General features: G+C 47.0%; 1 protein-coding gene across 1 annotated transcript; it reads right to left on the minus strand.

The window, feature by feature from the left end:
* Positions 1–1,421: 1,421 nt before the first annotated feature.
* LOC125516001 (rhodanese-like domain-containing protein 15, chloroplastic) lies at positions 1,422–2,086 on the minus strand. The gene is made up of 2 exons (XM_048681483.1): positions 1,961–2,086; positions 1,422–1,851 (listed from the first exon to the last, which is right to left on the minus strand). Exons 1-2 carry the CDS (start codon positions 1,966–1,968, stop codon positions 1,515–1,517), a joined length of 345 nt encoding a protein of 114 aa, XP_048537440.1. The 5' UTR covers positions 1,969–2,086; the 3' UTR covers positions 1,422–1,514.
* Between the last annotated feature and the right edge of the window lie 22,425 nt (positions 2,087–24,511).

Below are 24,511 nucleotides of genomic sequence, written 5' to 3' on the forward strand. Positions count from 1 at the left end.
ATGCTGGGGTAATTACTCTAATGGATGTCCTTGTGTCACGTTAGAGAAAGAAAAGGAGACCTACGATGATTCTTTTTTTAACACAGTACAGACACCAGCGCTCATATACACGCGCATACACTCACCCCTATGAACACAGATACGCACACACACTACCCCTATGAGCACCTCCGAAAGACTGAGACGGTATATCATTTTGAAATTTACGAAGTCACCGTAGGCACCTCGTCGTTTGCACATCGACCAAATGGTAGAACTGGAGGCGTTTGCACATCGACCCAGATGTCTATATTACCTTCAATATCATCTTCCGGACGAATATCAAAGGTGATAACCATATCAGGCTCAAATGCATAAGCCTTGCATAGTGCTTGCCAAGTTTTGCATTCAAAATGGGTGTATGTGTCTCCATTATATAATTTGACGTTGAAAGTATACCCATGCTCCGTCTTCAAGTAAACTCTCTTTACCTCCATATCATCTATAGCACTAAACCTATCTTATCAAAGACAAAAATTCTTGCATGGCAGGGGATGCGCTAATAGAATAGTGAAAATTTAAAATTATAAGTTGAAGCAAATGAAGCATAAGTTTTGCATTCAAATAATAATTGACAAAGTGACTTACTGTATCAACTTCGAATGTCTCATCCAGCTTGATGCTGAAGCGCCTACCATCAACAAGGAAATTTTGGTCGCACAGGCCGCGCTGGTCTTCACAGTGTTCGCACATAATAAAATCTTTTTCATCGTCAGATGACATTTCCTATGTTCATATAGGTGAAACATTAAACACCTATATCTAGCCAAATATATATTCATCTAAGATTTGACATTAATATATCTAACTATATATTCAATTGACATTACTATATATTTAACTTTTCTATCTAATTCATCTAACATTCGACATTAATCTAACATTTATATAAACTCAAAATATATAAAAATTAAAGAAACAGAAAAACTCATTAACAAATAATATTTTAATTATATCATCAAATCTCATATACCTAAATTTTCTTACTAAAAATAAACTAGTTATATTAATTATTCAACTAGTTCTAATCTCATATACCTAAATTTTCTTACTAAAAATAAACTAGTTATATTAATTATTCAACTAGTTCTAATCTCATATACCTAAATTTTCTTACTAAAAATAAACTAGTTATATTAATTATTCGACATTAATCTAACATTCGATCATCTAATTAACTTTTCTAAAAAACAGAAAATAAGTAAAAAAAATGTGTGTGTGTGTAATGTGTGTGTGTATGCATGTGTGTGTATATATACGTATATGTGTGTACGTATGTGTGTATGAGTGTGTGTATGCGTGTGTGTGTGGTATATGTGTGTGTATGTGTGTGCGGCTAGCGAAAGGTTGCACATGGACGGATAAGCGTCCACATACATGCATGGTTTGCATATAGACGGAGGTTAATTGGTGCCTAAGGACAGAGCTGAATCTATGATGGTGGCGGTGTTAGGATCAATAGAAGAGGAGATTAGTTAGCGCGGCATGCCTTGTGGCGTGACGAAGAAGTAGGGGACGTTGAGGGAGCCGCGGATGTGGCCCTTCCCCATCTCCTCCTCCGTCCTCACGTCCAGGTACATCATGCCGTCCTGCTGCTCCTGGAGCTCCCTCGCCACCGTCTGCACGTCCACCGTCGTCACCGCCACGGCCCGTGCCGCCGCCATTTGCACGTCCACCGTCGTCACCCCCACGTCCGGTGCCACCGTCGTCTGCACGTCCACCGTCGTCGCCCCCACGTCCGGTGTCGCCGCCGTTTGCAGGTCCACCGTCTTCACCACCACGGCCGGTGCTGCCCCCGGCGCCGACTCCGACCTGCACTTCGAAATCCAATCAAACCAAATCGAAGGACCGAGTACGTTAATTCACAATAAGGTGCCGAGGAAGGAACTGATTCATGTCGGATGAACTAATGGCGACGGACCTGCTCATCTCGTTCTCGTGGGAGGAGGTGCCATCGCGCACTTGATAGCAGGGCTGCACAGTCCCTCAGGTGTTTCTTGGGTGTGTTTGTGTGCACTGCTTCTGGAGAACCAACTCAGTGGGTGCAGCTGTTGAGTAAATAGGCAATTTCTGATTAAATTAATCCATGAGTAAATCACTAGCATGGCATTGACTAAGTTGATGACGTACTGACTCTGATCTAAACATGCACGTACTAAGCAAACAGTAGACAAATCTACACATACTGCTAGTACTGCTAATATGAAAATAATCAGGAGCGGGATAAACGAGTTATACCCTCCAGTAGGCCACGCAGAGGCCGCGGCTTTGGTGGCAGCAGCGGCGTCCTCGGCGGCCTTCTTGTCGGCTTCAGCTTTCTCGGCGGCGGCACGGTCGGCGTCGGTGGACATGGTGATGATGAAGGCGACGCGGACGTAGAGGAAGTAGACGATCGGAAGCGAGCAGTCGCGTAATCGCTGCCCAAAAACCTATTCGCCCCTCACCCCGTACAGGAACCAGAAGGGCGTGGTTTCGGAGACCTGCTCTCCCGTCGACCGTGTACGCGGCGGACGGGATGGAGTCACCGGCGGCAGCACAGCAAGGAACGACGGTGGGCGTGCGCGTGAGCAGATGTGATCTGTCGTGGCGGCTAGGGTAGGAGACACCGCAATACTTATAGGCGCAGCCGCGTGGAGAGACGTGGGCTCGACCACGTCCGAGTCCGTGACAGCCACGATCCGACGTCTCAGATCGTGGCCCAGCTGTCAGAACTCTCGTTAGTGACTAGCAAAATAAGCGCGTAGGTGTGAGCTCGGCTTCGCGCCGCGTCGCGTGACGAGCGTGCGTGGCGAGCGGGCGGCGGAGGAGGAGTGCGCGAGGGCCTCTTCTCTTCTCAAGCTCCAATAGCATGTAGAAGAGAAACCCTTATAAACCACTCCAACTCTCCTTCCACTTCCGGGGTGGGACTAAACTTCCCACTACACCTAGTGCCATATAACCCACATGGGCCCTTAGAGATTTTTCAGAAATTGCAATATGGGCCTAGAGCCCATCTCAGATTTCAGCAATCCCCCACCAGATCTCGAGGGCCCATTGTGTCCTCTGTTCCAATTGCTGTTTCGATATACCAGTGTTTCAGTAAAGACCTGTTAAGGTTGAACTTCACCTAGAACAAGTGGCTACACTCCTTCACAACTGAACAATGGACTATGCCTTGAATTGTCAGTTTGGCGTAAAGAAGTTTCACTACATGTCTTACTAGTACTAGGCTGCCGAAGGCTGACCCCTCGGGTGGAGCATATAAGTCACACTCCTGGCCTATTCATGAGCTTACTAGAGATCACCCCAATCTCATAGACTGTGACCAGCAGTCGGGCTCATATAGGTGTGTTCCTCCAAAGATCGCTCTGTAGGATAGCATCTTGCTTTTATAAGCTTTGGAACACATTGAGACCGTAGTCATCGTACCATACAGTATCGAGAGTATTGCATCTCCAACGGAGTGGGTTAGTATAGTTACTCTCCTCAGTTCACCACTGGCTTGTTTTCCCAGGTCCTAGTTCACGGGATCTCCGATCACATAGGTTGGGTTACCACCATGGCAACTCATGTGGGTCTCATACCCATCTCCCTCGATGCATTATCTATCACAACACGTGATAGCCCTTTTGTAAAGGGATCTGCCAGATTCTTAGCCGTATGTACATAGTCCAACGCTATCACTCCGGAGTTTCTTAATTTTCTGACAGCTTTTAATCTCATTCTTATGTGTTTGGTGGACTTCATGTTGTCCTTTGAACTCTTCACCTTGGTGATGACAGTCTGATTCTCATCAAATCTCATATACCTAAATTTTCTTACTAAAAATAAACTAGTTATATTAATTATTCAACTAGTTCTAATCTCATATACCTAAATTTTCTTACTAAAAATAAACTAGTTATATTAATTATTCAACTAGTTCTAATCTCATATACCTAAATTTTCTTACTAAAAATAAACTAGTTATATTAATTATTCAACTAGTTCTAATCTCTAGTTCGACAATTTTTCTATCTAGCTAGCTAATTCATCTAACATTCGACATTAATCTAACATTCGATCATCTAATTAACTTTTCTAAAAAACAGAAAATAAGTAAAAAAAATGTGTGTGTGTGTATGTGTGTGTGTATGCATGTGTGTGTATATATACGTATATGTGTGTACGTATGTGTGTATGAGTGTGTGTATGCGTGTGTGTGTGGTATATGTGTGTGTATGTGTGTGCGGGAGCGAGAGAGAGACGTACGGCCGCGGCGATGACGACGGACGGCGGCGGCGTTCGGGGCGGCAGCGCGAGACGACGACGACGACGGGCGGCGGCGGGGACAGCGACGATGATGACGGACGACGGTACGGGCAACGGGCGGCGACGACGGGATCGAGCGGCGGGCGCGGCGGAGGTTGGAGACGAAGTGGGGAGATGAAACTGAAATTTTCGTAAGTGCTATATATATAGGATGGGCCTTTAGTACCGGTTCGTGGCTCCAACCGGTACTAAAGGCCTATTTTCGCCAGGCCAAGCGGCGGGAAACGAAGGCCTTTAGTACCGGTTGGAGCCACCAACTGGTACTAAAGGGGGGCCTTTACTACCGGTTGGAGCCACCAACCGGTACTAAAGGCCTTGCGCTGCCACCCCAAAGTTTAGTCCCACCTCGCCCGGCGCAGGGCAGCCGCACTGGTTTATAAATCCAGCCGCGGCTACCTCTTCGAACTCCTCTATATAGCAGGCTTCTCGGCCTAATTAATTAGGGCACGCTGCCCTGTGAGCCTGCTGGCCCGTCTGGGCCTGCATTTGCACACCCTAGGTCTGGCAGGCCCACTAGGCAGCGTGCCAACAAATTTTTATATAGTTTTTTCTTTTCTGCATTATTTATTTTCTTCTATTTATTTTTGAGTAGTTTTTTATATAGTTTTTTCTTTTCTGCATTATTTATTTTCTTCTATTTATTTTCTTTTGGAATTGAATGCTGCATACTGAACAATTAGGTAAATGACCGAAAAACAACAAATGATGTCAGAACATGTTGGAAATTGATGGCGTCGCATTAAATGCTGCATACTGAACACAAAAGAAGTCCGGAGTTTAAATAAGTTATTAAAAATAAAAAAGAGGTGCAATGCTGGTTAATTTGCTTCAAGCCTTTCGGAATAGTGTAGACTGCACTGCACATAGCTCAGTGCAATCTATGCTATTCCGCAAGGCTTGAAGCTAATCAACATGGATCACAAGATAGTTTGGTTAAATTGCATTACTTGTAAGTCCAGTTAACATGGATGCTTATGATGCAAGAGCAATAGCAAAAGTGAAAATTTGGCACAAATAGGTAGTTGTGTAACTAAAATAGGTAGGAGGAGAGATCGATAGCTCTTATGTCACAAAAAAGAAGTTGTATCAAACCTTTTATGTCGGATCTAGAACAAACCAATCGGTATCGCCATCATACAGCCCAACCGTTGCTCGTGATGCATATATATGCATATCAAATGCACGGTTGGACGTATGATGGCGAATCCGAATGATTTGTATTCAGTCGATGAACTGGTAGATGTATGCAGTCGATGAACTGGTAGATGTATGTAGTCGATGAACTGAAAGACTTATGCAGGGAAGGCGAGAGGTGGGCTATATATAGGGTCGTCTGGCTCACAAAGTGATTGTGGTAGTTTCGATCCAACGACTCACATGAGCTAGGAAGAAACACACCCTTGATCCAACGACTCGCAAGAGCTAGAAAGAAACACACGATCCGTCCTGATTGGTGGGATGCACATTAGTACCCACTCCGTACTCCGAAACCCTGATACTCGGAAAGAGTTTGTCCAGTTTGTACACGAAGTGCGTCCAGTTTTTGCCGTGACCCTCTCTACTCTTTCGCGCATGCTATGCGGGTGATATGATGATACCATGCCAAGTTTCAACATTTTCAGGATTCATTTTGTAGTGATTTTCAATTTCACGGTCATTTAGCTCTCTAAACAATTAGGTAAATGATCGAAAAACAACAAATGATGTCAGAACATGTTGGAAATTGATGACGTCGCTTTAAATGCTGCATACTAAACACAAAAGAAGTCCGGAGTTCAAATAAGTTTAAAAAACATTGAAGTGGCCATGTAACAGATGAGTTCTCGTCCGAAACCCTGATACTCGGAAAGAGTATGTCCAGTTTGTACACGAAGTGCGTCCAGTTTTTGCCGTGACCCTCTCTACTCTTTCGCGCATGCTATGCGGGTGATATGATGATACCATGCCAAGTTTCAACATTTTCAGGATTCATTTTGTAGTGATTTTCAATTTCACGGTCATTTAGCTCTCTAAACAATTAGGTAAATGACCGAAAAACAACTAATGATGTCAGAACATGTTGGAAATTGATGACGTCGCTTTAAATGCTGCATACTAAACACAAAAGAAGTCTGGAGTTTAAATAAGTTATTAAAAATAAAAAAGAGGTGCAATGCTGGTTAATTTGCTTCAAGCCTTTCGGAATAGTGTAGACTGCACTGAACATAGCTCAGTGCAATCTATGCTATTCCGCAAGGCTTGCAGCTAATCAACATGTAGATGAGCATTGCAACTCTTCGTCATTGTCTATGCACTCACGGCTTATAAACCGCTCATACTGCCTCTCTCTTGGCGAGGTGGGACTAAAAACAGCTTGCCATAACCTCATTAGTACCGGTTCGTGGTACGAACCGGCACTAGATGGTGATGGTGGGGCCATAGCCTGACCGCAGGCTGACACAGCCTCTTTAGTACCGGTTCGTGGCATGAACCGGTACTAAAGGTTCGCCACGAACCGGTACTATTGATCGCCGCCACGAACCGGCACTAATGTACACATTAGTGCCGGCTCTAATTCAAACCGGCACTAATGTGCTTCACGTTTGACCCTTTTTCTACTAGTGAACCCTGGTGGGCTGGGGATACCACAATCCCTCTAACCATCCAACCACAGGTTGGTTCGCGAGACCTACGATGATTCGAGGACTCAAGCAGACTCTGATTTAACTGGTTCGGTCCAGTAGATAAAAAATAAAGATTTATTTATTTTTCTACCACACAAAGAGAAGACACGTGAAGATGCCTTGAGGACTTTTGACGTGTTTGAGTTGCCATCATTGTCTTCTATTGGCTGGGGCCCACCTCATGACGACATCAAGAGGATACTCATCATCAAGTTCAGATTGTGTTCAGGAAATTATCAAGTCAGTTTCTATTTTTACTAGATTCCCTTTGTAAGTTAGGAATAGATATGAAAGAGTTTTCTTGCGGCCAGTATATTGGACACGCTAGGGTTGGCTATAAAGCATAATCGTTTTTCTCATGTAAAAGGGAGGTTATTTTATAAAATAGACATGATGTGTTTTCAAGGGTAGACACCCGTATCAAGTTTTAGAAGGATCTTTAGACAACCTCTGTGTTGGGATTTCTTTGAAGAAATTGTTTTTGCGCATGAGTACCATCATCGAGAATGGTTTTCTTGTGCTGAGCCGCATGGTTCAAACCCTCTATTTCGTGTACATCGCGTGCGCGGGCGGGAGGCTACTACTGCTGAAGGTGGAGTGTCGTGAATGGTCAGGCCGCAACAACCAATCGGATCTCACCACGAGGTTCGGTCTACATCATCTCATGTGTAAAAACTAACGACATCTGCAGGTTTACATAACTCAGCACGTACACTGTTGATGCAGACCCTCTCCGACACTGACCTCCGTAAGCATGTCAACGGCGCCATCTGTGTCCCAACAGCTCATACTGAGCGGGTGGGGGAGACGAGAAAGAGGAGAGATACGGTGAGGAGGAGTGGGGCATGGTGGTGGTAGGTAGTCGGAATAAGCAGAGGCATGGGGATGGACGACTCCGCAACGGCCACCATGCCAGATTATTCCAGAGGCTTCCTTTTTTAATTGCTCAACAATGAGGTTGTGGGAGATAAGGATGAACGAGGGAAGGCCTTATATGAAAATGTGGAGAGAGGTGCGGGTATCTTTTTGTAAAATTGCCATAGTTTTCTTTCTATCCGTTAGATATAGATCAGACGGTTTACATTGCAGGATGACAGGCACACCATCATCATCAACTCGGTTTTTTATAAGAGTAGAGAAAAGGAAGCCCACTTGTCTTCTTGGTCTGTGTCAAGTCCACTTGTATGGGTCAGAAAATGGTCCAAAGCAAACGAACAATGGGTAGTGAATCTTGACCGAGCGGGCGTAGTGATGCACGCGGTTGCATGCTTGTCCATGCCTCGAGAACCGCGAGTTACCTTGGATCGTTTATGGGTTTCAGCACACACTACAAAAAAACACTTCCGTTATGATACGTGTTTGTCACAATAGGTCATGTATTTTGTCGGATGTACATCCATGACGATTTTATGACAGAATCAAGATAGTCATACTTGTGCTCTCGTAGAAGTGTTCGATGACGATAAATGATGCGTCATGGAAGTGCTTTCGTCAAGGGTAACCGACGCATGGCATCCACCGTAATGGGTCACGCTTAAGCTATCAGGTTCGGTTTTGGATCCAATAACCTGTTAACAACAACGACCAATGGCAATTTTCCACGTGTAAAATTCTCGTTGGCCGGAGGAAACACGTGTCGGCTCCGTGATTGGCCAGATGTCATCCATCCAATGGAGGAAATGTGCCTATGGTACGTTGACACATGGCACGACCCAACAAAGGCCCATATAGGTTAAAAAGGCCAGCCCATTCGAAGGCCTGTATGATTTACTTAGGTACTAGTGGGCTGGCCCACTAACGGCATGCTTAAACATTGCCCATTTATGGCCCACCGCCAGATCTGGCCCGTTAATTGTTCTCTCAGTCTTTGGGCCCAATTGCGGCCTAGTGAGTTTTCGGCATGTTAGTGGCCCGATGTAGACATGGGCCCATTTTAGCCTGGGTGTCTTTCGGCCTGGTAATGGCCCGTGCTACCAATGGGCCGTATATGGTCCGATGCGACATCCGGCCCACTAACGGCCCGTGATCACGGTGGCAACAGTTCAACCCAACCTAACTTTGGGCCTGTTAAAGGCCTCTCATATAATTCGGCCAGTTGATGCCTATACTAAGCTTTTGGCCTCTTAAAGGCCCATGATATCAATGGGCTAACCAAACCCCAAGATATGTTTTGGCCTAGTAACGACCCGTCATATAACTAGGCCAATAATGGCCCGGTGTACATTTTAGCCTGCTAAAGGCCCATGGACGACTATCAGAAATTGAGGCCCAACATGCATTTTGGCCTGCTAAAGGCCCACGGTATCTTCTTGTTGGGAAATGTTGCATGGAAAACAAAAAAATTCTATGCACATGCAAGATCTATCAATGGAGATGCATAGTAATGAGAGGGCAGAGTGTGTCTACGTACCCTCGTAGACCGTAAGCGGAAGCGTTGTTAACGCGGTTGATGTAGTCGAACTTCTTCGTGATCCAACTGATCGAGTACCGAACGTACGACACCTCCATGTTCATCACACGTTCAACTCGGTGACGTTCTTGCCTTCCTGATCCAGCAAGACGACAAAGTAGTGGATGAGTTCTGGCAGCACGACGGCGTGGTGACGGTGGTGGTGATGCTATCTCCGCAGGGCTTCGCCTAAGCACTACGAAAATATGACCGAGGGACAAAACTATGGAGGGGGGGGGTGCCGCACACAGCTAAGAGATTGTGGTGGTTACGTGTGGCGCCCCCTCCCACATATATATAGGTGGGGGAGAGGGGAGGCTTCCAGGAGGCGCCTCGAGTAGGTCAAATCCTACTTGGGGTCCTCCCCAAGCCGCGCCCCCTTTCCTTATTAGGTGAGCTGGGAAAGGCAGGGGAGGGTGGCGCCCCCCTTTTCCTTTCTCCCATGAGAAGGGGAAGGAAGGAGCACTACAAAAAAAAGACACATCCATGACAGTTTGGGCCGAACGAATTTTTTTTCTGTCATACATATGACACTTCTATGATGATAATTGTGACAAAACCCGGTATCATCATAGATGTGGTGGGCTCCTACTTCTATGACAAAAAATCATGACAGAAAATGGGCTTTTCGTCCTAGGCGGGCCGGAGACGCAGCTGCATGACATTCTTTGGGCCGTCCATGATGGAAAAAACCGTGACAGAAGCGAGGGGGAGGAAAATTTCGGGGAGTTCCCGGTTACGGTGGGAGGTCGTGGGCCGAGCGATGCGCGTTTCTCTCGTACACGTACACGCGATTGTGCGAGGCGTTGGCTCTAACTGAACCCGAGCGAGGCATTGGGCTCTAACTGAACCCGAGCGATTGCACTGCAGGCTACGCGTTACTGAAACCGAGCGATCGATCGATGGCTGTTAACTGAACCCGATCGAGCGATTCTGTCGCTACTGCTGCTAACTGAAGCCGATCGGTGGGATGAAAAGTGAGCGTTGCGGGGGGGTTTGGATGAATAGTGAGCGGTGGCGTTGCCTCTGGATGAACAGGACCCTGTGGTGTGGTGGAGGGCTGGATGAACAGTAGATGGTGGAGGGGTGCCCGTGGAGGGGTGGATGAACAGGACCCCGTGGTGTGGAGGGCTGGATGAATAGTAGACAGTGGAGGGGTGCCCGTGGAGGGGTGGTTGAATAGGACCCCGTGGTGTGGAGGGCTGGATGAACAGTAGACGGTGGAGGGGTGGTTGAACAGTAGACGGTGGAGTAGCGCACAGTGGAGGCTGGATGAACAGGAGCCCGTGGAGGCTGGATGAATAGGAGCCCGTGGAGGCTGGATGAACAGGAGCCCGTGGAGGCTGGATGAACAGGAGCCCGTGGAGGCTGGAGGAGGTCGATGATGGAGATGAACAGTATCCCGTGGAGTCTCGTTTTGTGCTACGCCACACCCCTTCCGATGAACAGGACCCCCGTTTCGACCATAGCGCTCCAACATAAGTCCGTGTCCTCCATTTTGCGGTACGCCACACCCCTCCCGATCAACAGGACCCCCGTTTCAACCGTAGAGGTCCGTTTCCTCCGTTTTGTGGTACGCCACACCCCTCCCGATCAACAGGACCCCCGTTTCGATCGTAGGAGGTTCGTTTCCTCCGTTTTGCGGTACGCCAGACCCCTCCCGATGAACAGGATCCCGTTTCGAACGTGGCCGGTCGAACACAAGGCCGTTTCCTCCGTTCTGCGGTACGCCAGGCCTCGTTTCCATTACCTATTCCGTCCAAGCCCTCCCGATGAACACGACACATTCCGTTGCCTCCCCATGAACACGACGCATTCTGTTGCCTCCCCATGAACACGACGCATTCCGTTGCCTCCCCATGAACACGACGACGACGTTGTTTCTCCGTTCCGACCCATCCATGTACACGAGCCCTGGCCGTACGTATGCGCGAGTAGGCGTTGGAGACCCCGCCCGTATGTACACATACGTGGCCGTATTTTCTTTCTTGCACCCTGGCCGCTGTACGTACGTGTAAATGCTACGTGCGCGCCTCTACTACGACACATGCGTGCCTCTACATCGACCAGTATGTACGTACATGTTCGCGACCAGAGTGACAACGCTACGTACGCTTCGACCAGGTGGGTCCCGACTGTCAGGCACTCCTCGCCTATGAAGATGTAGCTGGTCGGTCCCAGCAGTCAGGGGGCTAATCGTTTTTTTTTGCCCGGACGCACTTCCTTGCGTGCGAAGATGTAGCTGGTGGGTCCCAGCAATCAGGGGAAACGTTTTTTTCGTGAAATACAGTGGCCCGTTCGGTGGGTCCCAGCTGTCAGGTGGAGGAATCATTATTTTCCGCGTAATAAGGAGGCACTTCCTTGTTGCGACCGTGGACCCAGCTGTCAGCCTCTCCACGTACAGTCCACGTCCGATGGAAGTCATTCCTTGACCATGCTGAGCACGCCGCGCTGAGAGCACCAGGGCGGTGGACGACGGCGAGGCCTAGGAAGGGGACGACACGGAGGCAGCGAAGACTCGGCAGTTGTCTCCCACGCGGAGGGGAGTACAACTGTACGAGGGTTTACTAGTTCGTCTGCCGTCGCCGGAGAATAACAACAGGTGTGGGTGAGTAGAGGGATGGCTAGGCCAGCGATGGGAGTACGGTCGGGCGGTGAGGCCTGCGCGGCAGCCCAGGCGGCCGCGAGGAGGAGGGAGCAGGCAGTCCCGCCGGCGCTTGTTTGAGCGGCTGGAGCAGGAAGAGCAGAGATTGAAGAAGCACGACGGCCGTTGGATGGACATCCAACAGTTAGTGCTTGTGCGTCAACCTTTTTTTAGGAAAGCCTCAAATCTGTGGAAAACAGCATACAACCCATCTGCCATTATTTCTAATAATTTACAGCCCATTTGCTAATTCTTAAGGTTTTTTTTGGAGCACATATTCTTTTTGTTAGCATTACAGCCCATATTGTGGCAACGGTTAAAAAATTATACGAAAATTTGCATATTCCGGTGCGGTCTGAACTGTTTTTAATACCGAAATTTTGACTCACATTCAAACTGATTTTAAAAATAAATGTATATCAATATAAAATCCAACAAATTCTCCACACATAAAAAATAATGTAATTTAAAATCTTGAAATGAAAAAAAAGATATTTGAAACTAATTGTCGGTTTGATGTGTTTTAAAAATGTACAACCCATTTCTCATTACTGATGGGCCATTTTCTCGGCCAGCCGAATGAAAGCTCTCCTCGTCTTGGAAGATTTGCAGCCTAACAGGCCTGACAAAGCGACTTACTTGGCAAATCACAAAAAAACTGGGCTGTCGCTGTGGACCCAGCTGTCAGCCTCTCCACGTACAGTACTCTTCCGATGGAAGTCGTTTCTTGACCACGTTGACCACGCCGCGTGGAGAGCACCACGGCGGTGGACGACGGCGAGGCCTAGGAAGGGGACGACGCGGTAGTGGAAGCCCGCGCGAAGAGGACTACAAGGGTTCACTAGTTCGGCTGCGGTGTGAGGCTGCCGTCGCCACAGGGCCTGGCCAACGGTGGGAATAGTAGGGGGTGGTGAGGCCTCTGCGGCAGCACAGCCGGCCACGGGAGGCAGGAGCATGCGGCATGACCGGCGCTGCTTCGGACGGCTGGAGCAAGAAGACCAGAGGTTGAAGAAGCACTACGGCCGTTGGATGGAAATCGTACAGTCACTGGAGCTAGAATCGTTCAGATTGACTAAGTTGACAAAGCCCTTCGTCCCCGTCAACTTAGTAGGCCCACAAGTCAGCCTCCCAGCAAGGTGGGTCCCAGCTAGCCTGGGAGTATTCATTTTTTTATGCGTAATAAGGAGGCACTTCCGATGGGTCCGAGATGACAATGGGGGGAACGTTTTTTTCGCGAAATACGATGGCCCGTCCGGTGGGTCCCAGCAGTTAGGGGGAAACGATTTTTTTTCCAAAATACTGGTGGCCCGTCCGATGGGTCCCCGCTGTCAGGTGGAGGAATAATTATTTTCCGCTTAATAAGGAGGCACTTCCTTGCGGCTACCGTGGACCAAGCTGTCAGCCTCTCCATGTACAGTACTCTTCCGATGGAAGTCGGTCGTTGACCACGTTGACCACGCCGCGCCGAGAGCACCAGGGCGATGGACGACGGCGAGGACTAGGAAGGGGACGGCTCGGAGCCGGGGAAGACGCAGCAGTGGATGCCCATGCGAAGAGCAGTACGAGGGTTCACTGGTTCAGCTGTGGTGTGAGGCTGCTGTCGCCGCAGAATAACAGGGGGTGTGGGTGAGTAGAGGGATGGCCTAGCCAGCGGTGGGAGTAGTAGTGGGCGGTGAGGCCTCTGCGGCATCACAGCTGGCCACGAGAGGCAGGAGCACGCGGCACGACCGGCGCTGGTTTGGGCGGCTGGAGCAAGAAGACCAGAGGTTGAAGAAGCACTACGGCCGTTGGATGAACATCGTACGGTAACAAGAGCTAGTGTTGGGGAACGTAGCATAAATTCAAAATTTTCCTACGTGTCACCAAGATCTATCTATGGAGTCATCTAGCAACGAGGGAGGAGTGGATCTACATACCCTTGTAGATCGCGCGCGGAAGCGTTCAAGAGAACGGGGTTGATGGAGTCGTACTCGTCGTGATCCAAATCACGGATGATCCTAGCGCCGAACGGACGGCACCTCCGCGTTCAACACACGTACGGAGCAGCGACGTCTCCTCCTTCTTGATCCAGCAAGGGGGAAGGAGAGGTTAATGGAGATCCAGCAGCACGACGGCGTGGTGGTGGAAGTAGCGGGATTCCAACAGGGCTTCGCCAAGCGCTGCGGGAAGAGGGAGATGTGTCATGGGAGGGAGAGGGAGGCGCCAGGGCTTAGGTATGTGCCCTCCCTCCCCCCACTATATATAGGGCCAAGGGAGAGGGGGAGGGCGCAGCCTTGCCGCCCTTCCTCCAAGGAAGGGTGAGGCCAAGGGGGGAGGAGTCCATCCTCCCCAAGGCACCTCGGAGGTGCCTTCCCCCTTTAGGACTCTCCCCTCCTCTTGTCCCTTTGGCGCATGGGCCTCTAGGGGCTGGTGCCCTTGGCCCATTGTAGGCCAAGGCGCACCCCCTACAGCCCATGTGGCCCTCCCGGGGCAGGTGGCCCCACCCGGTGGACCCCCGGGACCCTTCCGGTGGTCCCGGTACAATACCGGTGACCCCGAAACTTGTCCCGATGGCCGAAATAGCACTTCCTATATATAATTCTTTACCTCCGGACCATTCGGAACTCCTCGTGACGTCCGGGATCTCATCCGGGACTCCGAACAACTTTCGGGTTACCGCATACTAATATCTCTATAACCCTAGCGTCACCGAACCTTAAGTGTGTAGACCCTACGGGTTCGGGAGACATGCAGACATGACCGAGATGACTCTCCGGTCAATAACCAACAGCGGGATCTGGATACCCATGTTGTCTCCCACATGTTCCACGATGATCTCATCGGATGGACCACGATGTCAAGGACTTAATCAATCCCGTATACAATTCCCTTTGTCTAGCGGTACGATACTTGCCCGAGATTCGATCGTCGGTATCCCGATACCTTGTTCAATCTCGTTACCGGCAAGTCTCTTTACTCGTTCCGTAACACATCATCCCGTGATCAACTCCTTGATCACATTGTGCACATTATGATGATGTCCTACCGAGTGGGCCTAGAGATACCTCTTCGTTTACATGAAGTGACAAATCCCAGTCTCGATTCGTGCCAACCCAACAGACACTTTCGGAGATACCCGTAGTGCACCTTTATAGTCACCCAGTTACGTTGTGACGTTTGGCACACCCAAAGTATTCCTACGGTATCCGGGAGTTGCACAATCTCATGGTCTAAGGAAATGATACTTGACATTAGAAAAGCTTTAGCATACGAACTACACGATCTTGTGCTAGGCTTAGGATTGGGTCTTGTCCATCACATCATTCTCCTAATGATGTGATCCCGTTATCAATGACATCCAATGTCCATGGTCAGGAAACCGTAACCATCTATTGATCAACGAGCTAGTCAACTAGAGGCTTACTAGGGACATGGTGTTGTCTATGTATCCACACATGTATCTGAGTTTCCTATCAATACAATTCTAGCATGGATAATAAACGATTATCATGAACAAGGAAATATAATAATAACTAATTTATTATTGCCTCTAGGGCATATTTCCAACAGTCTCCCACTTGCACTAGAGTCAATAATCTAGTTCACATCGCCATGTGATTAACACTCAAGGTCACATCCCCATGTGACTAACACCCAAAGAGTTTACTAGAGTCAATAATCTAGTTCACATTACCATGTGATTAACACTCGATGAGTTCTGGGTTTGATCATGTTATGCTTGTGAGAGATGTTATAGTCAACGGGTCTGAATCTTTCAGATCCGTGTGTGCTTTACAAATCTCTATGTCATCTCCTAGATGTAGCTACCACGTTCTATTTGGAGCTATTCCAAATAACTGTTCTACTTGGAGCTATTCTAAATTGTTGCTCCATTATACGTATCCGGCATCTCTACTCAAAGCTATCCGGATAGGTGTTATGCTTGCATCGACGTAACTCTTTACGACGAACTCTTTTACCACCTCCATAATCGAGAAAATTCCTTAGTCCACTAGTTACTAAGGATAACTTTGACCGCTGTCCTGTGATCCATTCTTGGATCACTCTTGTACCCCTTGACTGACTCATGGCAAGGCACACTTCAGGTGCGGTACATAGCATAGCATACTGTAGAGCCTACGTCTTAAGCATAGGGGACGACCTTCGTCCTTTCTCTCTATTCTGCCGTGGTCGAGCTTTAAGTCTTAACTTCATACCTTACAACTCAGGCAAGAACTCCATCTTTGACTGATCCATCTTGAACACCTTCAAGATCATGTCAAGGTATGTGCTCATTTGAAAGTACCATTAAGCGTTTTGATCTATCCTTATAGATCTTGATGCTCAATGTTCAAGTAGCTTAATCCAGGCTTTCCATTGAAAAACACTTTCCAAATAACCCTATATGCTTTCGAGAAATTCTACGTCATTTCTGATCACCAATATGTCAACATATATTTATCAGAAATTCTATAGTGCTCCCACTCACTTCTTTGGAAATACAAGTTTCTCATAAACTTTGTATACACCCAAAATCTTTGATCATCTCATCAAAGTGTACATTCCAACTCCGAGATGCTTACTCCAGTCCCTAGAAGGATTGCTGGAGCTTTGCATACTTATTAGCATCTTTCAGGATTGACAAAACCTTCCGGTTTGTATCACATACAACCTTTCCTCAAAAATCGTCGAGGAAACAATGTTTTGACATCCTATCTGCAAGATTTCATAAATAATGCAGTAATCGCTAATATAATTCCAACAGACTCTTAGCATCGCTACGAGTGAGAAAATCTCACCGTAGTCAACTCCTTGAACTTGTCCGAAAACATCTTAACGACAAGTCGAGCTTTCTTAATGGTGACATTTACCATCATTGTCCGTCTTCCTTTTAAAATCCATCTATACTCAACAGCCTCACGACCATCGAGCTGTTCTGTCAAAGTCTACACTTTGTTTCCATACATGGATCCTCTCTCGGATTTTATGGCCTCGAGCCATTTATCGGAATCCGGGCCCACCATCGCTTCTCCATAGCTCGTAGGTTGATTGTTGTCTAGCAACATGACTTCCAAGACAGGATTATGTACCACTCTGAAGTAGTACACATCCTTGTCATCCCACGAGGTTTGGTAGTGACTTGATCTGAAGTTTCATGATCACTATCATAAGCTTCCACTTCAATTGGTGTAGGTGCCACAGGAACAACTCCCTGTGCCCTGTCACACACTAGTTGAAGAGACGGTTCAATAACCTCATCAAGTCTCCAACATCCCCCACTCAATTCTTTCGAGAGAAACTTTTCCTCGAGAAAGGACCCGATTCTAGAAACAATCCCTTATTGCTTTCAGATCTGAGACAGGAGGTATACCCAACTGTTTTGGGTGTCCTATGAAGATGCATTTATCCGCTTTGGGTTCGAGCTTATCAGCCTGAAACTTTTTCACATAAGCGTCGCAGCCCCAAACCTTTAAGAAATGACAGCTTAGGTTTCTCTAAACCATAGTTCATACGGTGTCATCTCATCGGAATTACGTGGTGCCCTATTTAAAGTGAATGTGGTTGTCTCTAATGCCTAACCCATAAACTATTGTGGTAATTCGATAAGAGACATCATGGTATGCATCATATCCAATAGGGTGCAGTTATGATGTTCGGACACACCATCACACTATGGTGTTCCAGGCTGTATTAGTTGTGAAACAATTTCCACAATGTATTAATTCTGTGCCAAACTCGTAATTCAGATATTCATCTCTATGATCATATCATAGATATTTTATCCTCTTGTCACGACGATCTTTCAACTTCACCCTGAAATTACTTGAACCTTTCAATAATTCAGACTCGTGATTCATCAAGTAAATATACTCAACATCTACTCAAATCATCTGTGAAGTAAGAACATAACGATATCCACTACATGCCTCAGCACTCATTGGACTGCACACATCAAAATGTATTACTTCCAACAAGTTGCTTTCTAGTTCCATTTTACTGAAAACGAGGCTTTCAATCATCTTGCCCATGTGGTATGATTTGCATGTCTCAAGTGATTCAAAATCAAGTGAGTCCAAACGGTCCATTTGCATGGAGTTTCTTCATGCATATACACCAATGGACATGGTTCGCATGTCTCAAACTTTTCAAAAATGAGTGAGCCCAAAGATCCATCAACATGGAGCTTCTTCATGCGTTTTATACCGATATGACTTACGTGGCAGTGCCACAAGTAGGTGGTACTATCATTACTATCTTTTGGCATGAACATGTGTATCACTACGATCGAGATTCAATAAACCATTCATTTTAGGTGTAAGACCATTGAAGGTATTATTCTAATAAACAGAGTAACCATTATTCTCCTTAAATGAATAACCGTATTGCGATAGACGTAATCCAATCATGTCTATGCTCAACGCAAACACCAAATAACAATTATTTAGGTTTAACCCCAATCTCGATGGTAGAGGGAGCGTGCGATGCTTGATCATATCAACATTGGAAACACTTCCAACACATATCGTCAGCTCACCTTTAGCTAGTCTCCGTTTATTCCGTAGCCTTTTGTTTCGAGTTACTAACACTTAGCAACTGAACCGGTATCTAATACCCTGGTGCTACTAGGAGTACTAGTAAAGTACACATCAACACAATGTATATCCAATATACTTCTATCGACCTTGCCAGCCTTCTCATCTACCAAGTATCTAGGGTAATTCTGCTCCAGTGGCTGTTCCCCTTATTACAGAAGCACTCAGTCTCGGGTTTGGGTTCAACCTTGGGTTTCTTCACTAGAGCAGCAGCTGATTTGCCGTTTCATGAAGCATCCCTTTTTGCCCTTGCCCTTCTTGAAACTAGTGGTTTCACCAACCATCAACAATTGAGGCTCCTTCTTGATTTCTACTTTCGCGGTGTCAAACATTGCGAATATCTCAAGGATCATCATATATGTCCCTGATATATCATAGTTCATCACGAAGCTCTAGCAGCTTGGTGGTAATGTCTTCGGAGAACCATCACTATTTCATCTGGAAGATCAACTCCCACTCGATTCAAGCGATTGTTGTACTCAGACAATCTGAGCACAAGTTCAACAATTGAGCTTTTCTCCCTTAGTTTGCAGGCTAAGAAAATCGTCGGAGGTCTTATACCTCTTGACATGGGCACGAGCCTGAAATCCCAATTTCAGCCCTCGAAACATCTCATATGTTTCGCGACGTTTCAAAAACGTTTTCGGTGCCTCAATTCTAAACCGTTCAACTGAACTATCACGTAGTTATCAAAACATGTATGTCAGATTTTGGCAACATCCACAGACGACGTTCGAGGTTCAGCACACTGAGCGGTGCATTAAGGACATAAGCCTTCTATGAAGCAATGAGGACAATCCTCAGTTTACGGACCTAGTCCGCATAATTGCTACTATCAACTTTCAACTAAATTTTCTCTAGGAACATATCTAAACAGTAGAACTGAAGCGCGAGCTACGACATAATTTGCGAAGACCTTTTGACTATGTTCAGGATAATTAAGTTCATCTTATGAACTCCCACTCAGATAGACATCCCTCTAGTCATCTAAGTGATTACATGATCCGAGTCAACTAGGCCGTGTCCGATCATCACGTGAGACGGACTAGTCAACGTCGGTGAACATCTTCATGTTGATCGTATCTTCTATACGACTCATGCTCGACCTTTCAGTCTTCTGTGTTCCGAGGCCATGTCTGTACACATGCTAGGCTCGTCAAGTCAACCTAAGTGTTTGCATGTGTAAATGTGTCTTACACCCGTTGTATGTGAACGTTAGAATCTAACACCCGATCATCACGTGGTGCTTCGAAACAACGAACTGTCGCAACGGTGCACAGTTAGGGGGAACACTTTCTTGAAATTATTATGAGGGATCATCTTATTTACTACCGTCGTTCTAAGTAAACAATATGCATAAACATGATAAACATCACATGCAATCAAAGAGTGACATGATATGGCCATCATCACTTTGCTCCTCTTGATCTCCATCTTCGGGGCTCCATGATCATCATCGTCACCGGCATGACACCATGATCTCCATCATCATGATCTCTATCATCATGTCTTCATGAAGTTGTCTCGTCAACTATTACTTCTACTACTACAGCTAACGGTTAGCAATAAAGTAAAGTAATTACATGACGTTTATGTTGACACGCAGGTCATAAATAAATTAAGACAACTCCTATGGCTCCTGCCGGTTGTCATACTCATCGACATGCAAGTCGTGATTCCTATTACAAGAACATGATCAATCTCATACATCACATATATCATTCATCACATCCTTTTGGCCATATCACATCACATAGCATACCCTACAAAAACAAGTTAGACGTCCTCTAATTGTTGTTTGCATGTTTTACGTGGCTGCTATGGGTTTCTAGCAAGAACCTTTCTTACCTACGCAAAGACCACAACGTGATATGCCAATTGCTATTTACCCTTCATAAGGACCCTTTTCATCGAATCCGATCCAACTAAAGTGGGAGAGACAGACACCCGCCAGCCACCTAATGCAACTAGTGCATGTCAGTCGGTGGAACCGGTCTCACGTAAGCGTACGTGTAAGGTTGGTCCGGGCCGCTTCATCCCACGATGCCGCCGAATCAATATAAGACTAGTAACGGCAAGCATATTGAACAAAATCAACGCCCACAACTACTTTGTGTTCTACTCGTGCATAGAAACTACGCAATAGACCTAGCTCATGATGCCACTGTTGGGGAACGTAGCATAAATTCAAAATTTTCCTACGTGTCACCAAGATCTATCTATGGAGTCATCTAGCAACGAGGGAGGAGTGGATCTACATACCCTTGTAGATCGCGCGCGGAAGCGTTCAAGAGAACGGGGTTGATGGAGTCGTACTCGTCGTGATCCAAATCACCGATGATCCTAGCGTCGAACGGACGACACCTCCGCGTTCAACACACGTACGGAGCAGCGACGTCTCCTCCTTCTTGATCCAGCAAGAGGGGAGGAGAGGTTGATGGAGATCCAACAACACGACGGCGTGGTGGTGGTAGTAGCGGGATTCCAACAGGGCTTCGCCAAGCGCTGCGGGAGAAGGGAGATGTGTCATGGGAGGGAGAGGGAGGCGCCAGGGCTTAGGTATGGTTGCCCACCCTTCCCCCCACTATATATAGGGCCAAGGGAGAGGGGGAGGGCGCAGCCTTGCCCCTTCCTCCAAGGAAGGGTGCGGCCAAGGGGTGGAGGAGTCCATCCTCCCCAAGGCACCTCGGAGGTGCCTTCCCCCTTTAGGACTCTCCCCTCCTCTTGTCCCTTTGGCGCATGGGCCTCTAGGGGCTGGTGCCCTTGGCCCATGTAGGCCAAGGCGCACCCCCTACAGCCCATGTGCCCCCCCGGGGCAGGTGGCCCCACCCGGTGGACCCCCGGGACCCTTCCGGTGGTCCCGGTACAATACCGGTGACCCCGAAACTTGTCCCGATGGCAGAAATAGGACTTCCTATATATAATTCTTTACCTCCGGACCATTCCGGAACTCCTCGTGACGTCCGGGATCTCATCCGGGACTCCGAACAACTTTCGGGTTACCGCATACTAATATCTCTATAACCCTAGCGTCACCGAACCTTAAGTGTGTAGACCCTACGGGTTCGGGAGACATGCAGACATGACCGAGATGACTCTCCGGTCAATAACCAAAAGCGGGATCTGGATACCCATGTTGGCTCCCACATGTTCCACGATGATCTCATCGGATGAACCACGATGTCAAGGACTTAATCAATCCCGTATACAATTCCCTTTGTCTAGCGGTACGATACTTGCCCGAGATTCAATCGTCGGTATCCCGATACCTTGTTCAATCTCGTTACCGGCAAGTCTCTTTACTCGTTACGTAACACATCATCCCGTGATCAACTCCTTGATCACATTGTGCACATTATGATAATGTCCTACCGAGTGGGCCCAAAGATACCTCTTCGTTTACACGAAGTGACAAATCCCAGTCTCGATTCGTGCCAACCCAACAGACACTTTCGGAGATACCCGTAGTGCACCTTTATAGTCACCCAGTTACGTTGTGACGTTTGGCACACCCAAAGTATTCCTACGGTATCCGGGAGTTGCACAATCTCATGGTCTAAGGAAATGATACTTGACATTAGAAAAGCTTTAGCATACGAACTACACGATCTTGTGCTATGCTTAGGATTGGGTCTTGTCCATCACATCATTCTCCTAATGATGTGATCCCGTTATCAACGACATCCAATGTCCATGGTCAGGAAACCGTAACCATCTATTGATCAACGAGCTAGTCAACTAGAGGCTTACTAGGGACATGGTGTTGTCTATGTATCCACACATGTATCTGAGTTTCCTATGAATACAATTCTAGCATGGATAATAAACTATTATCATGAACAAGGAAATATAATAATAACTAATTTATTATTTCCTCTAGGGCATATTTCCAACACTAGAATCGTTCATATTGACTAAGTTGACAAAGCCCTCCGTCCCCGTCAACTTGGTAGGCCCACAAGTCAGCCTCCCACTATGCTGGGTTCCAGCTGGTAGGGGGAATATTCATTTTTTTGTGCGTAATAAGAAGGCACTTCCTTGCGTGCGAAGATAGCTGGTGGGTCTGACATGTCAGCGGGGGGCACTTTATTTCGCGAAATACAGAGGCCCTTCCGGTGGGTCCCAGATGTCAGGTGCAGGAATCATTATTTTGCGCGTAATAAGGAGGCATTTCCTTGTGTGCGGCCATGGACCCAGCTGTCAGCCTCTCCGCACACAGTCTACTTCCGATGGTGTCGTTCGTTGACCATGTTGACCACGCCACGCCAAGCGCATCCAAGGTGGTGGACGACGGCGAGGCCTCGGACAACAACGAGCCGGAGATGGGAAGACGCGAGAGTAGAGTCACAGACAGAGAGGTGTACGAGGGTTAACTGGTTCTAGTGCGGTGTGGTTCCGCAGTCGGTGGAGAAGAACAGGAGGTGTGGAGGGGTGGAGGGATGGCCTGGCGAACGGTGGAGTAGCGCTTCATAGCGAAGCGTGCTAAGCAGAGCTGCTAGCAGCAGGAGGCGGGAGGTGGTCCTGGCGGCGCTAGAGGAAGAAGACGAGAGATTGAAGATGGATGCCGGTCGTTGGATGTAAATCCAACGGCTAACATGTCAGAATCATTTATTGACTAAATTGACAACGACTTGCATTGGCTTCGACCTATTGGCCCACATTTCAGCCTCCAAAAATGTGGCACGTATTCAACCCATTTTTTCAGAATTTACAGTCTTTTTTTTGCGCGGTAGAATTTACAGTCAATTTGATCTTTTTTTTAATTACAACCATTAGGTGGTCTGGGTGAACAAATAATGTAGCGTCCATGCGGCCCGTTTATTTTATTTCCTAAAATAATACAGGCCATTTGCACTTTCTCAAAATACACGATTTTGCTGGGCTGATTCTAATTATAATGTTGGGTTGGGCCAGCAATGTTATCAAAAAATAAAAGGGCTGAGCATTTTGTTATAAATATGTTTAAATAATAAGTGATATTATTACATTCATCCTTAAATCTTACCAAGCTTTTGTACACAATCACTAGGATTTTCGTGCCAAAACAATCCAGGATTTTATTTGTTAAGAAATTATTTTTATAAGTTAATAAGATGTGGGATATTGTTTTCTTACATATGTAAGTATCTGTTAAATATATGATGACAATAAAAATAATATATAATAACATATAAATATTTTTTTTTAGAAAAATAGGGAGCATCTCCCCGGTTCCATTGCTGAGAATGAAACCACAACATATTCTGATACAGCAGCTCAAAGAGCAGTTCGAAAGCAAAGGTAGAAAAGCTACAAACTAGGGGGGTGGATGAACAAGTTCTCCGAATAACACAAATCACCCGAGCGGTGCCAAAGGCAGAGCAGATAGAGCACTCAAATGACACAAGGAGGGTCCAGCAAAGCCTTCATGGTCTTCAGCCGAGGGGCCGTGTCAGCCAGCGGCGACCAGTAAGCAAGCGGAGACACCAGGCTGGAAGGCGTAGCATGGTGGATGTCCCTCTTTTTCGGCGCCAGGTGCCCATCATCTTCATCAGAGATCTTGAGACGAGCCCACGGGTCCAGCCCCAGAGCAGGTCGAGCCTTATTCAGCCACAAGTGATCGCTAACGGTTTCTGGAGGGATCTTGTTAGGGTTTTCACGAAGCTCATCAACTTGTTCTTGTCCGACCCGGAGGAGAGAATCGCCCAGTTCCTCACCATGTTCCTGATCAACCTCAAGACCTGCGGAATGGAAATCCAGGAGGTGTTACTGAAAATCATAGCATTTCTATATTTTTAGAGGCACCAAAGGACAGCTGAGCTAACAATGTTTAAAACTGAGAACTTTTTGGTAGCAATCCAGAATCTGGGGACAG

This window comes from Triticum urartu, chromosome 6, assembly GCF_003073215.2.
Source record: "Triticum urartu cultivar G1812 chromosome 6, Tu2.1, whole genome shotgun sequence".
NCBI lineage: Eukaryota > Viridiplantae > Streptophyta > Magnoliopsida > Poales > Poaceae > Triticum > Triticum urartu.